General features: G+C 34.6%; 1 protein-coding gene across 3 annotated transcripts in view; it reads left to right on the top strand.

Annotated features, from left to right (window-relative positions):
• The window catches only part of CTNND2 (catenin delta 2), a 1,202,081-nt gene that overhangs the window by 636,960 nt on the left and 551,297 nt on the right, over positions 1 to 13,824 (top strand). For all 3 annotated transcript variants that reach the window (XM_074205345.1, XM_074205344.1, XM_074205347.1), the window contains one exon: positions 11,234 to 11,798. In XM_074205345.1, coding sequence (XP_074061446.1) covers positions 11,234 to 11,798 — 565 coding nt within the window. The remainder of the gene's footprint in view (positions 1 to 11,233; positions 11,799 to 13,824) is intronic.

The raw sequence follows: 13,824 nt of genomic DNA, 5'->3' as shown, positions 1-13,824 counted from the left end.
CAAATAAGGACCTAGGACTTCAGTTATTTTTTGTTTAAATTCAAAGGGCACTTTACTCCACAAATGTTTTTCTAATTGTAGACTGTAGAAGCACATTAGTGGGCACTTAGCATAGAAAAAAACTTAAAATAATCATTGTTCTTATCCTCAAAGTGAAAATTTACTGTGTAGAAACAAGGCCCAAATATTTACAAGCATCCTAAGAAATATAGATAATTAAATAAATAAAAATCTGACTTCCTTACTGTTTTTCAAATGCTTATTTTCATTTACACAGGGCCATTGTTCTTATGACATCAAAGGAGCCAATAAAGTGATTTTTTTCTTGTTATAAATGTTTCTCACTGATAAGATCAGTCAAATCTGTTTTATGGATAATATGAAAATAGTCAATAGAAAAATGAAAAACTAAGTTCATTTTAACTCATTGTGTTGTCAGCTTACATGCATTGTAAAAAAATCATCACACCATTTACAACAGTCAGACATTTTCCAGATGTCTGTAATATTAATGAAACATTTACAAGTTTTATTAATAACAATGAGAATATTTGAAGATGTAACCAGTTCAAAAGAAAATCTCCCTAGCCCTATAAATAATATTTCATTAAAATATATTCTCATGTTGAATAAGTTTATAGACAAATCAAACTGATATTTTTCATTAATCATATAAAGACCAAGCTGGTTTTAGTGGCATGTGATATGACCTCATTAATTCTAAACAGAATTAAATGAAATTTATAAAAAAAATAATTAATTGAAATAGAAATTCAAAATTAATTGAATGTTCTCTTTAATTTTAACATTGTATTTGTATTTATTTTGTTCTTGATACCTATTGTTTATATAGCACTCTAATTTTTACTTATATCCTTCTTTACCTATATCCTTCTTCTTCCACAATATTTTCCCTTGTAACAAACTAAAGCAAACTTTAAGCAAAACTAAACATATTGATCATTTTTTTAAATATAAGATAACATAACATGTTACATTTAATAGAATTATACATTTCATAACATGTTACATTTTATACACATTGTGTACACTTCTCTTTCATAGCATAATGGTAGATAGCTTTCTAAAGACATAAGTTGAATCTGTATAATTCACAATTTCTTTGAACTTCAACTTCCTAATTTATAAAGGTGATAACAATAATACTACTCAATAGGATTCTTTGTTTTGAGAAAATTTCTAAGATAATTTTCAACCTATATAAAATACCATATAAATATATTTATGTGTAACACATAAATATATGAAATTGTGAACTATAATACCAGTAATGATGATGATGATAGCAATAAAAATAACATATTATGCAGTTTATTGGATAGAGAGCCAGCTTCAGAAGAGGAAGGAAGGAAGGAAACAAGCATTTAATAGCAGCTTCAATGTGCCCTATACCATGTTAATCCCTGTAAGGAAGATGCTATTATCTAAATTTTACAATTAAGGAAATTGAAAGAAACAAAATTACCTAGGCTAACAGATAGTGTTTGAGTCTGAGTTTGAACTCAGATCTTCAGAGTTCTCTCTACTGTCCCATCAACTGCCAACCTTGACTCATGTCTCTCATCCTGTCTCTCATCTCCATGTCTTTGCATAGATGTTTCCATATGACTACAATGCACCCTTTCCCTTCCTTGACCTTGTAGAATATTGAGTTTCCTTCAAGGTTCAACTCAAGCAACAGTTCCTATACAAAGATTATTCTGATTTCCCTAGTATCTTAATACTACCATCTTTTCCCCTTGCCCCTACCTTTTTAAAAACTTATCTGTATATTTTTGTTGTTGCTGATATATGCTCCTGCTGATCATTGCAGTAAAATATCAGCATTTTGAATGCAGAGATTCTTTTGAATTTTGTCTTTCTATCCTTATCCCCTAGCAAAAGTCCTGGAACATAGTATATGCTTAATAATTCTGGATATTTTAATGAGTAAATGAATGAATTTAATTATGGTTTTGTTGTTGTTATTCAAGTATAATTTCCTCTAGCTAGGAAACCAAATGTCTTCATAAGGCATCTTCATTTTTAATCAACCAAATATACAAATACTTTGAAACATCATACCAGTGAACAAAATATGAGTAAAGTTATATACTCATGAATAAATTGTCTGTTCTCTAGAACTAAACCAATATGAAAGCAGCAGAGCCACTACTTACATAAATTATCTCTAAATAATGGGAATATGGCCAGCTCCATGCTGTAATGAGGCATCTGAATAGGATTTGGGGGAAGAATATGATTTGAGGCATCCTGGCTAAATGCTCTAACTGAGCATTTTTGGGAGAAGAATAGTGTCAATCATAGTAATGTATATGTCCTGCAACCCTCATTTTGGCACTGGGGGGATGATGGATTTTAGTTGTCATTGTTTTAAGACCAGGCAAGTTTAACACAGCTTTGGAAAGTTCTACCAAGATAGAAAGGCTACCAATAGTATAGAACCATGTTTCTGTCATCCAAGGACTAGCTTGCCTAAATTCAGAGGTTCATCATTAAGAGATTTTCAAGGTAATGAATTCTTTTGGTTACAACAGTGCTTGAAACCAAATATTAAGAGATGATCAGATGATCTTTTCTTAGCAAGCCCAATGGAAATGTCAGCTATTGCTGCTAATCCTGGTTACTTATTATTTTCTTACTTCTTATTCTTCTAAATCTCAGAGAAGTTCAGGCCTAGGAAAGGAGAGCAAGAGCTTACAGAGGTGAAATCAAACAGAACCTTCAAATCTTGGAGCTAAAATCTGTCTGCTAAAGAATGGAAGGCCAGAGACATTTATCAATGATGCATTCACAAAGACAAAATTATGGATTCTTAGAGCAAGAAAGGAATAAACAATATGTAGTTCTTAAGAAAAAAAAATTCAATAAAAAATTGGAATAAATAGCTTTTATGGAAGCCAAAATGGTATTTATTTCTGATTGAGTAGAATGACTTGCTAGGCATACCTTCATTTATTTTTCAGATTTGGCCTCTCTCCTTAACCTAAGAAAAAAGAAAAGAAAAGAAAGAAAAAATACTTTTATTTCAAAATTAATTACAAATATACCATCTGCTACCTTCTGCCAGAGGCTACTATTTTTGAATGATGATTGTTATTTCATTGTCATGCAGAGCAACACCTGTTAGGTGGGTCAGACAAAGTGAAAGAATGGTTAAATCAATAGATGATTGATTGTATCTCCCACTGTGGCTAGTCCTGTGCTGGGCACAGAGTAAATTTTCAGGAAATTCTTTCAGAAATGAGTTAATCTTTTCTGATGAGAAAAACCATGCAGTCAAATGCTCCGACATCTTCACAGTTTATTTTTTGTGGGAATGTTATTTTTGAAGAATAATGAAGAAAACAACAGAATTAGATGCATTTTATTTGTAGTTTTATGCATGACTTAAAACAAAGGTTTTCTCCAGGATACCAGTGCCCAGATGATGCCAATGCCAATTTTTTTTTAGGTTTTTGCAAGGCAAATGGGGTTAAGTGGCTTGCCCAAGGCCACACAGCTAGGAAATATTACATGTCTGAATCCAGATTTGAACTCAGGTATTCCTGACTCCAGGGCCGGTTCTCTTTCCACTGTGCCACCTAATGATACAGATACTTTCAAAGACAGAGGTTTTCTATGTCATTGCACAAAGGGTAATTCTTTATTAAACAATTAAATACTTTATATTATTAAACAAATACTTTCATAAGTTTATGAGAAAATTGACAATTTCTTATTCATAAGATTTTTTTTGTCATAAATCTTTTCTTTTTTTCTTTTATTCTGTCAACACTATCTGAAAGCACTTCTTTTTGTTGTTGTTCTAACAAAAATGGAAATAATTCCTTTCAATTGTGATGATTTTCTATGGGATCTTTCTTTGGAAGAAAATATATTTTCTGGTAAGGTTATGCCTAATTATACTTACTGAAATAATTATTTTGGTTAGCAGGGTTACAGCTATAATTTCAGCCGCTATGTAATCTCAACTTCCCTTATATTGATTCAATGTACATCCTTTTCCTTTTTCTTTTTAGACTTCACTCATTTTACCCCAATGCATTCTACCAACCAGGGTCAAAAGCTTCAACTTTCAAAAATCAAATACCCTCAGAAAGGATAAATGTATTCATGATTCATACTCAATTGGAGTGCTTCAATCAGCAAATCCTGTTGCTTTCCTGATACTAAATTGAGTTTGTTTTCTCTAAAGGAATATGATTTTTTTATAAGAGAGAGTAGTATAAGACACTTGTGCTTATTAGGGGCATTGGTTAGTTTATAAGGCAACATAAAGGTAATTTGTTACTGCAAGAATACTAAAGATAATCTTTGACTTGCTTTACATTTTGCCTATGCTTTGAGGGTTGACAGCCATTTGTCCTAGGACTGATTTATAATTGTGATTTCTTTCACCATTGAATGTAATTGATCAAAAATGTATATGCAGCATAATCAAAAGGCATGAAGGTATAGTTTTATTTCCCTAAATATCTTTAGTCAGTAAAAATACAAGTCATTGCAAAAGAAATGTAAAAAAAGAAATCATTAATCCTTATCAATAGGTCTTGGTATCTGACTGCTTGATTTTTGCAATTATTTTTATAATAGTATTTCAGTAAAATTTGATTCATTTCTAGTCCTGTGCATTTTATTTAAAACATTTTTTTCTAAGAAGGATATTTTTAGATTTTATTACTTTTAAGGGTTCCATCACACACACACACACATATTAAAGTTAAGAACTCCTGATATAGAGGGACATGAGTGGTTATCTCAAACAAAATCTTATTTTGTAGAAGAGAAAATTGAAGTCTTAGGAGGTTAAGTTATTTTTGAAGTCATAAAATTTCTTAGCACATAGAAAAGGCTAGAACCTTCAAGTCCTAAATCCAATTTTTACTCTATTCTGTGACTATCTTTACAATAATTAAACATATCAAACAGGATAGAGAAAAAGTAACTGAAGTTGTGAGGAGTGAATTAAGGGTAGATTGTATTGCTCATTAGTCTTTATTCTAGAGAAAGCACAAAGTTTTCCATTTCTGACATTTCTAGACTGTCTGCCCAGAATCCTAGGAATCAGGAGCCTCTCAGGCAATTCCAGGAAAGTTGGCAAGTCTTAAAAGATTCCACTAAAGACTGATTATAAATCTGTAATCCATTTATTTTTTTTTGGTTTGTTTTATTTAGTGACACTGTTTGTTCATGATTTGAGGCCAAATTCCTTAGAGATTACCACATTCTCAAACCCCTTGCTACATAGCTGTAGGTAATCTTCTCTACCTCCAATTCCCTTAGGATTATTTGAGATAAAATTTAGGATTATATTGAATAAAGTATTGAAAAAATTAAATCAACTTTTAAAAATTTTGTATTTATAACTTTTGTTTTTACATAATATACATTTTCCAACAAATCTTACCTCTATCCCCTCTTGGGGACTCTTCCTTTATAGCAAAGAATAAAAAATTTGGGAAGTACAGTAAAACAAACCAATATATCATTCATATCAAACATTACATGCATTGTTTCATACTTATAGTTGTCTACTCCAACAAAAAAAGACTATAGAATCATAAATCTAAGAGCTAGAAAAGACCTCCCAGGACAACTATTCCAACTTTTATTTTATAGATGAAGTACCCAAGTCCCCAGTTTAACTTACTTGCCTAAATTCTTTGGAGGGGGAAATAAAGAATAAAATGTAAGAAAACTGGAAAGTAGGAAGATGATATGCCCAAAAAACCCATTAAATGCCATATAGAGGAACCTATATAATATCCTGGAGCTGATATGGAGTTAGTAACTTGTTTTATTGAGTAGAGGGCGGACATAGCATGACAGTCATATTTTTTAAAAATAATATTTTGCTCACAGAATGTATGATGTAATGAGGAGAGACCTGAAGCAGGGAGACTAGTCAGTCAATAAACATTTATTATCTATTATCTGCCAGTCAATCTGTCCTAAGTGCCAGGAATACCAAAAAAAAAAATACAGTACCTGCTCTTGAGACTGCTTAGGTATCTCAGTGGATAAAGCTCTGGAATGGAGTCAAGATGACCAGAGTTCAAATCTGATTTCAGAGGCCAAATAGCTAATGTAACCCTGGGCAAGTCACAACCTCTGTTTGCCTTAATCCACTGGAGAACAAAATAGCAAACTATTCTAGTTTCTTTGCCCAAGCAAATTCCATGCCCAGTATTGATGTGGGTACTTGGTGTATGGGATCACAAAGAGTCAGACTTGACTGAACAACAACCTGTTTTTCAGAGCTCACAATCTAATTGAAGAGAAAATAAGCATAAAAAAAATAAGCTTACTATTACAAAAGCAAGCTATATTCAGAATATATTCATGAAAAAATATAAATTAAAAGGCACTAAAAATAAGAAACTCTTCTGATAGAAAATGAGATTTCACCAAGTAAAAATGAGATCATTCCAGACTTGGGGGACACCTGAAAAAAATGCCTGAAGCCAAGAGATCTTAGCAGCAAGGAGGTCAGAATCATTGAATAAAAATACTGGTCTTTAATAGAATAAGGTTTAAGAAGACTGGAGGAGGAAAGCAGCATGGCAGGCTATGAAATACTTGAACACCAAACAGAGGATTGTGTATTTGATCAAGGAGGTGATAGGGAACCACTAGAGTTTTTAAATATGGGGGGGGGGGGTTATGGTTAAACCAGCACTTCAAGAAAGTTTCTGGCCAATAAATGGAATAAAGACTGGAGTAGGAAAAGACTTAAGAAGATCAATCATTAGGCTATTGCAGTTGTCTGGCACTGGGGTAATTACAGTATCAGAAAAGAGAAGGAAGCATTTTCTAGAGATGTGATAAAAATTGAAATTAACAGATTTGGCATATTGACAGATTGGATATGGGGGGGTGAGAGATAGTATAGAGGTAAGGATAACACCTAGGTTGCAAACCTGAGGAAATGGAGGAAAGGTATTTTCCTCTCCAAGAAAAGAGAAGGGGAGAATTAAGGGAGGAGAGGGCTTAAAGAAATAGATTAATTTGAAGAGGTTTGGATATATTCGAGTTTAAACTGTCCATACCAATTTGAAAAAAAATAGTTGGAAATGCTAGAGTGGATTACTGCAGAGAATTTAGTGCAGAATAAATATATTTGAGAATCATCAGCATAGATATGATAAGTAAATTCATGGGAGTTGATGACTTCAAAAAATGAAGCTGTATAGAGGGTGAATAGCAATGGACCCAGGACCGAACCCCCATCCTGGTTTGATGGACATCATCAAGAAGAGGATCCAACAAAGATACTGAAAATGAACAGACAGGAGAACTAGGAGAGAGCACTGTCTTGAAAACCTAAAGAGAAGAAATTAATGCAATTATCCAAGCAACAGAAAATCAAGGTCTACAAGAATGACAAGATTGGAGAAAAGGAAATTTACCTGAGACAGTCTGTAAAGGTAGAAATGGCAAGATTTTGTAACAGATGGAATATGTAGGATAAGCGAGACTGAGGAATCAAATATGACTCTGAGATTCAAAGTGACTGGAAATGAAGTAGTACCTTTGGCACTAATAGTAAAGTTCATCAGAGGGGACTGTTCTGGAGGAAAGATAATGTGTTCTGTTTTTGCCATTTTGATCTGTTCCAGATGTCCAAATACAATTGGTGATAACATCTCAGGAGAGACACTGGGAACACAAATATATGGTTCTTGGAATTATCTGTACAGAGATGTTGATTGAACACCTGGAGGTTTATGAGACCATTAAGCAAGATAGGATAGAGAGAAAAATGGAGATGGTCTAGGGAAGAGCCTTGGAGTCCCAGTAATATACTGGTAAATGTCCAGCAACCTACTCTTCAGGAAAAAAAGTACCAATGGAATTTTTTTAAGGCAACTTGAGTGACAAGATTCTATCTCAAAACTATTACTTTGCCTCTCTTCCTTTCCTGGCAGTCACTTGAAGTCCCTTGTACATTTAATATTAGTGTGGACAGGTTAAGATAAATGTACTGAGATATAAGGGAAGTAGAATTTATAGAACTTGATAACTGATAAAAATAAACATGAAAAAAGGATGATTCAAAGATAATAACCAAGTTTTGAATGAGGGAGAATGATGAATTCAAACAAGTAGTCATTCTTTGAAAAACAAACAAGGAAAACAGCATAATAGTTCCAAGCATTTAAAGGCATAAATAAGAACCTGCTACCTTCTTCATGAAAGTACTGTGAGAAAAACGCAAGTACTGAAATGAGATACAGTTGTGTGTGGAGTTCATAGCCTTTTGTTAGAGACTCAACTTTTTCTTTGAGCTCTTTCTCTCTCTCTCTACACACACACACACACACACACACACACACACATACACACACACAAACTGACAAACATATCTTTCTCATTAAAGGGCAACAAGAATGAGTGGAGAAGTCAGGTGGGAAAGAAAAATGCTCCCTATCCATTTGTAATATTGTTAAAAAAAAAAAAAAAAGAGTAGCAGATTGGGAGTACAGAGACATGGATTCAGATTTTGTACTTAACTTCCGTATTCAACTGCCTCAAACCGTATATGGGAGGACTTAAATAGAAATGATCTTTTCTTCTAAATCTGAGAATTAATGAATGGGATTATGGCAAGTATATCAGCTTTATCAGAACTTGTTTTTCCCCTTCTACAGCTCTCACTGTTCATCAATACATAAAATGAATAAGATGAATGAATAGGAATATAATGAATAGGATGGAAGTTTTTCCTTTTTTAGTTTGCAAAAAGTATAGGTGGTTTATGTCTCATTAATTTATACAATGGATTGACTTTTAACTGAAAGCAAATATATAAAATACTGAACTTTGTTGTCTTTGGCATGTAAACAAATCAGCCCAATAAAGTAAAAACACAGTTTTCCATTGTAAATCAGATCTATATCAATGCATATGTAATAAAAATGACAATATATAAAATATATATCTAGAGATATATTTAAAATCTGCAGGAGTGTTGCAGGTTACCAAATAGGTTACTTCATATTGCAATGTCCTACATCAGATTTTAGACTAAATTTCATGTAAGCATAGAGTTTGATAGCCTGTCCAAAATTTCATTCACCTACCTTTTCTCATGGAAATTCCTTTTTTTTACCCCACTCTTGCTGCAATCCCCTTTTTCACTTTCATCAGATTTTCTTCATCAGCTGCACAGAAGTTAATCTCTCTAATGGAGATGGTGAGAAGGCTCTCAGAGGGGCCATGTTTGGTGTTCATCAGACACTAGGGAAGCTGACACTTCTAGCTGTTTCACTGTTGTATGCGACTTGTGGATGTGAAGGACCAATACTGCTGTAAATAGAAATGTGCAGAAAGGAGGTCATTTATGTTCTACTCCTGATGTGACCCTGAGTTTCCATTTAAAATTTTCGAAACAATAGCTCGTTAGAGCTGCTAATGGATATGTCCTGAAAAGATGTGCTTTATACAGGCTGGTAGGATCATAGATTTATGACTGGGACCTCAAAGGTCATGTAATCTTATAGAAAAGGGTAACTAAAGTTTTGTTAAAATGGTTTACCCAAGTGCACAAACATAGTTGGGAACTGAACCCTAGTCCTTTGAGCCTCAATGGCATATCTTTCCAATGTATCTAGCCTATTATCTTTCCTTCCAAAATAGGGTTCCTTAGCACAATTGAAACTTTTCATAGGAAGCATCCACTGAGAATTCTCTGCGAGTCTGGATCTGTCTCCTCTTCTCCCTCTCTACCTATTTCAACACTTCACAGTTTCCCCTAGTATTTCAGTCCTTTCTGTCTCTCTGTCTCTTTGTCTGTCCTTGTCTCTGTCAGCCTCTCTCTCTGTGACTTGGTCTCTGTCTCTCCATCTATCTCTCTTCCCCTCCCCCATTCTATCCTCCCCTTTGGCACCCCGTCATCTGTCTCCCTGTTGCCCATCTTCACAATTTCCTGCATTCCTTCCCTCTCTTTCATTCCAACTCCTGCTTCATTTCTTTCTCCCGACATAACCTCCTCTCCACCTTATCCTGTCCCTAGGAAAAAAAATGTTAGGTTTCTTCACAGAAAGCTAGAAGATCTAAGACCTTCAGCACAGAAGTGCTTGACAATGCACTGTTTTCATTCGAATGCAAATGTGCCCCTGGACTAGATTCCCGGAAAGTGCTTCCTCTCCCCATCCTTCTCTCCAGCTCCACCCCCAACCCTTGTTTTCTTTTGTGCCGGTGTAAATAAATAAGAGGCAACTGGCTTTCAATCTGAAGACACAGCTGCAGGGGGCTCTTAAAGAGCGCCAGTGAGAGGGAGAGAAAGATCCTCTCATGCAGAAGCTCAAAAAGATGGGGAACTAAGTTTTGAATGTAGGGAAGGCTGATTTTTTTCACCCTGTCTTTCCATGTCACAATTGCTTTGATTCCTTGCTGCATCATATACATATGTGTATATATATATATATATATATATATATATATATATATATATGGCAGAATGGAATGTCTTTGTTTTTGACTTTATCTTTAGCAATCATTTTCAGCTTTACTTGTCCAAAAGGAAGAATCCTCGACGAGTAAAGCAGCCGAATAAACCCTGAGAAGTATGGTTCCCCTTGGGGTGCTCTTCAGATAAGTATATAATAACTTGGTTGGTTTAGAGGGCAGCAAAATTTCAAAGGAAAATATCCCTTAAAGAAAGATGTAAAGTAAGACTAAATGAAGGGACTTTTTAAAAAGTGTTTGATACTCCGTAGAAATCTATAGATTATGACTAATGCAAATGTTTTCGCTTCAGGCTGAAAACATCTCAGTTGTATAATTAGATATATATCTATATGCATATATATATATACATATATATATACGCACATATCTCTTGTATGTGTTACGTCAAGCCATTATCTGTGAACTACTTTAGCGTCTTCTCAAAAATGCTAGTACTTCAGCGGATTAAAACTTGTTTGCCTTTTAATCCAATGTACAATTAAGTTGCTTTAAAACTAGGGAATTTTCCAAAAGTTTTAATGCAGTTTTCCCCTTTCGTGGATTAAAAATGCTCCAAAACTTTTGGGACGCCCCATCCTTTGATCCGAAGTTTTCCTGCTCTGGTGAAGTGTTAGTTATCTGCATCAAAGGGGTTAAGCCAACTGTATCTATATCTATATTTCCTATTTCTGTTTTGCTGGACGCCTTGCTCAAGTTGTGTTTTCTTTCCCCTCCCCCTCTCTCTTCTTCACTACAGGGCACAACTAGCCGAGCAGCCCATTTAGCTGGACCCGAACCCTCTCAATCACATGCTGCCGCTCAGTCAAGAGAGTCCTTTGTGCCGAGCCATGGGAGCGCGTTCCACTTGCCTGACTCCCAGCACTCTTCAGCCCTTTATTATTCCAGCTCCACTCTGCCAGCCCAGAGAGTGAGCTCCCCCTTGTCCATGCAGCAGGTAGGCTCCCCCACAAAGCTCCAGCGGGTGGGGTCAGCCTCAGAGAACACTGGATACAGCACCACCCAGCGGGTCTCCTCTCCTAAACAGTCTCCAAGCCGGCTAGCCAAGTCATATAGCACCAGCTCACCCATCAATATTGTTGTGTCTTCAGCTGGACTTTCTCCTTCCCCAATACGTGTGACCTCTCCACCAACCATCCAGTCTAATATTTCATCCTCTCCTATTCATCAGCTAAGCTCAACCATTGGCACTTATGCTACCCTATCTCCTACAAAACGTCTAGTCCACACGTCAGACCAGTACAGCAAGCATTCCCAGGAACTGTATGCCACTGCTACCCTTCAGAGACCTGGCAGTCTGGCAGGTAAACCAATTTCACTTCTAATCTTCATGCTTTACTGTTGTTTTCTAAAAGACGTGTTTGGTCTAGAATGTTGGTCACCTGTGTATCTTGGGAATTTGTATGAGCACTGGCCCGAGTGTCCGCTTGTGGGGGTGACCTTATCAGCTCTCAGTCAGCTTCCTATCAAACAGGAAATGTGAGAAGCACCTCCATGAGAAGCCTGTTGCCTCTCTGGAAGCAATAGAATTCCTAGGCTTTCAAAATGAAATTTTATTTTGTTTCAGTTTTAAATGAAAAAAAACATAAGACAGGAATTTTAGACATGAAACTCAATTTTGGTATCCAAAAGGAAGAAAATCTCATATTAAAACTCCCCTTATTATTTATATATCATGTTGAAGCTGCTCAGAATATCAAAGTACTATCCTTGGATGACATTGAATTTAAATATATTTTAAGCTCCATAGTAAGAAGTTATCACAAATTTTTTTTAATGTACTGAGAATTTAAAATCATCGCTCTAAATCCATTCTAAGGTTTTAAAGAAAGAAATATGATTAGTGCTAATCTCGGTTGAACTGGATGTTGATGACCCTCTATAGGCCTTACAGCTTATTGGAGACGAGCCTGGCACTGATGATTCATTTTTGAAAGCACTAGATATTGTTGAAAGACTAACATTTTGCCTTTTGAGACATTTGACAACTAACCCGCTTAAGTGATGTTTTTTCTCTTATAAGATCATTCTACAATTTCAACCCTATAGGAATATTGTTGAAAGACTAACATTTTGCCTTTTGAAACATTTGACAATTAACCCTGCTTAAGTGATGTGTTTTTCTCTTATAAGATCATTCTACAATTTCAGTACTATAGAAACAGATGCTCATACGTTTTCTTTCTTGACATAAATACATGAAAGTTAAGATAAATAGGGAAAAAAAGATTTTATTACACAAATGAGACAGGTGTCCAAGAATATTTTTCTCCTTCATATAACAATTGTCAATATGTCTTAGCATAAATACCAATGTGCAAGCCTGAGATTTCAGTGTCCTAGAATTAAATTCAGTTCATTGAAATGAAAATACTCCCTTCTGCTTTATTATGTTTTCAAATGAGAAAAGGTTGGTATGTTTTCTCACAATAGGAATTACAAAATTTTGGAACTGAATGGCCCTTAAGGATGTAATCTAGTTCAGTAACTTTCTTTTTTACAAATGAATAAACTGAGGCCTAGAGAAATTAAGGGGATTTGCAAGGTCACATCACAAAGTAGAATTAGAATCCAGGTCTCTTCACTCTATTTCCTCAATTCTTTGTACTTTACCACATTGTAGCTGAACTAAGGGAAGCCAGTCAGAGATGTAAATATTCCCCAAACTTTCCAATTCTATTGGTGGTTGTTTATAGAGATAAATATGAAATATATAAATTGAACCCTCTCTTTTTGCTTTCTTTAATTTTTGGAAATTCTTTGATACATTTTTCTACACTTTTCCATAATTCTCCAACCCTCTATGAAGTAAATTGCCTGAAGAAAAGTACACTGGCTATTAACAGAAAGGAGAAATACCCATTAACTTTGACAGTCTGTAATAATAATATTGTCTATCATATTTTATCAGTTTCATTGTCTAAGTAGATATGCTTTATGGAAGTTATTATATAGTTTTAAAAATTGATTATTTCACTCAGCATCATTTCCTTTGTCTTCCTATGTCTCTCAGAATTCTTCATACATATTAGTCCTTATGGCTCAGCAATCTTCTATAGAGTCATATATCATAAAACTGACCTTTCTCTGATCTCAAGTCTACTTTTAAAATGAATTTATTTCTTCATGAATGGTGGGGTTACTTTATCAAACTTTTGTAGGTGTGATTTAATTTTCCTAGTGATTTTTTTTAAGTTTATGGTATTTTCAAAAAAGTCTTTTAGTTATTTTTGTCATATTGGATCTTGGCAAAGAAGCCAAGGCAGGAATGGGATGGAAGCAAGACAACTGATTTCATTAGACATAAAAAAGAGATTGGCAAGTACCATA

This window comes from Macrotis lagotis, chromosome X, assembly GCF_037893015.1.
Source record: "Macrotis lagotis isolate mMagLag1 chromosome X, bilby.v1.9.chrom.fasta, whole genome shotgun sequence".
In the NCBI taxonomy this organism is placed as follows: Eukaryota; Metazoa; Chordata; class Mammalia; order Peramelemorphia; family Peramelidae; genus Macrotis; species Macrotis lagotis.
Note: the sequence above shows the minus strand (reverse complement) of the source record. Positions and strands in the feature narration are given on the sequence as shown.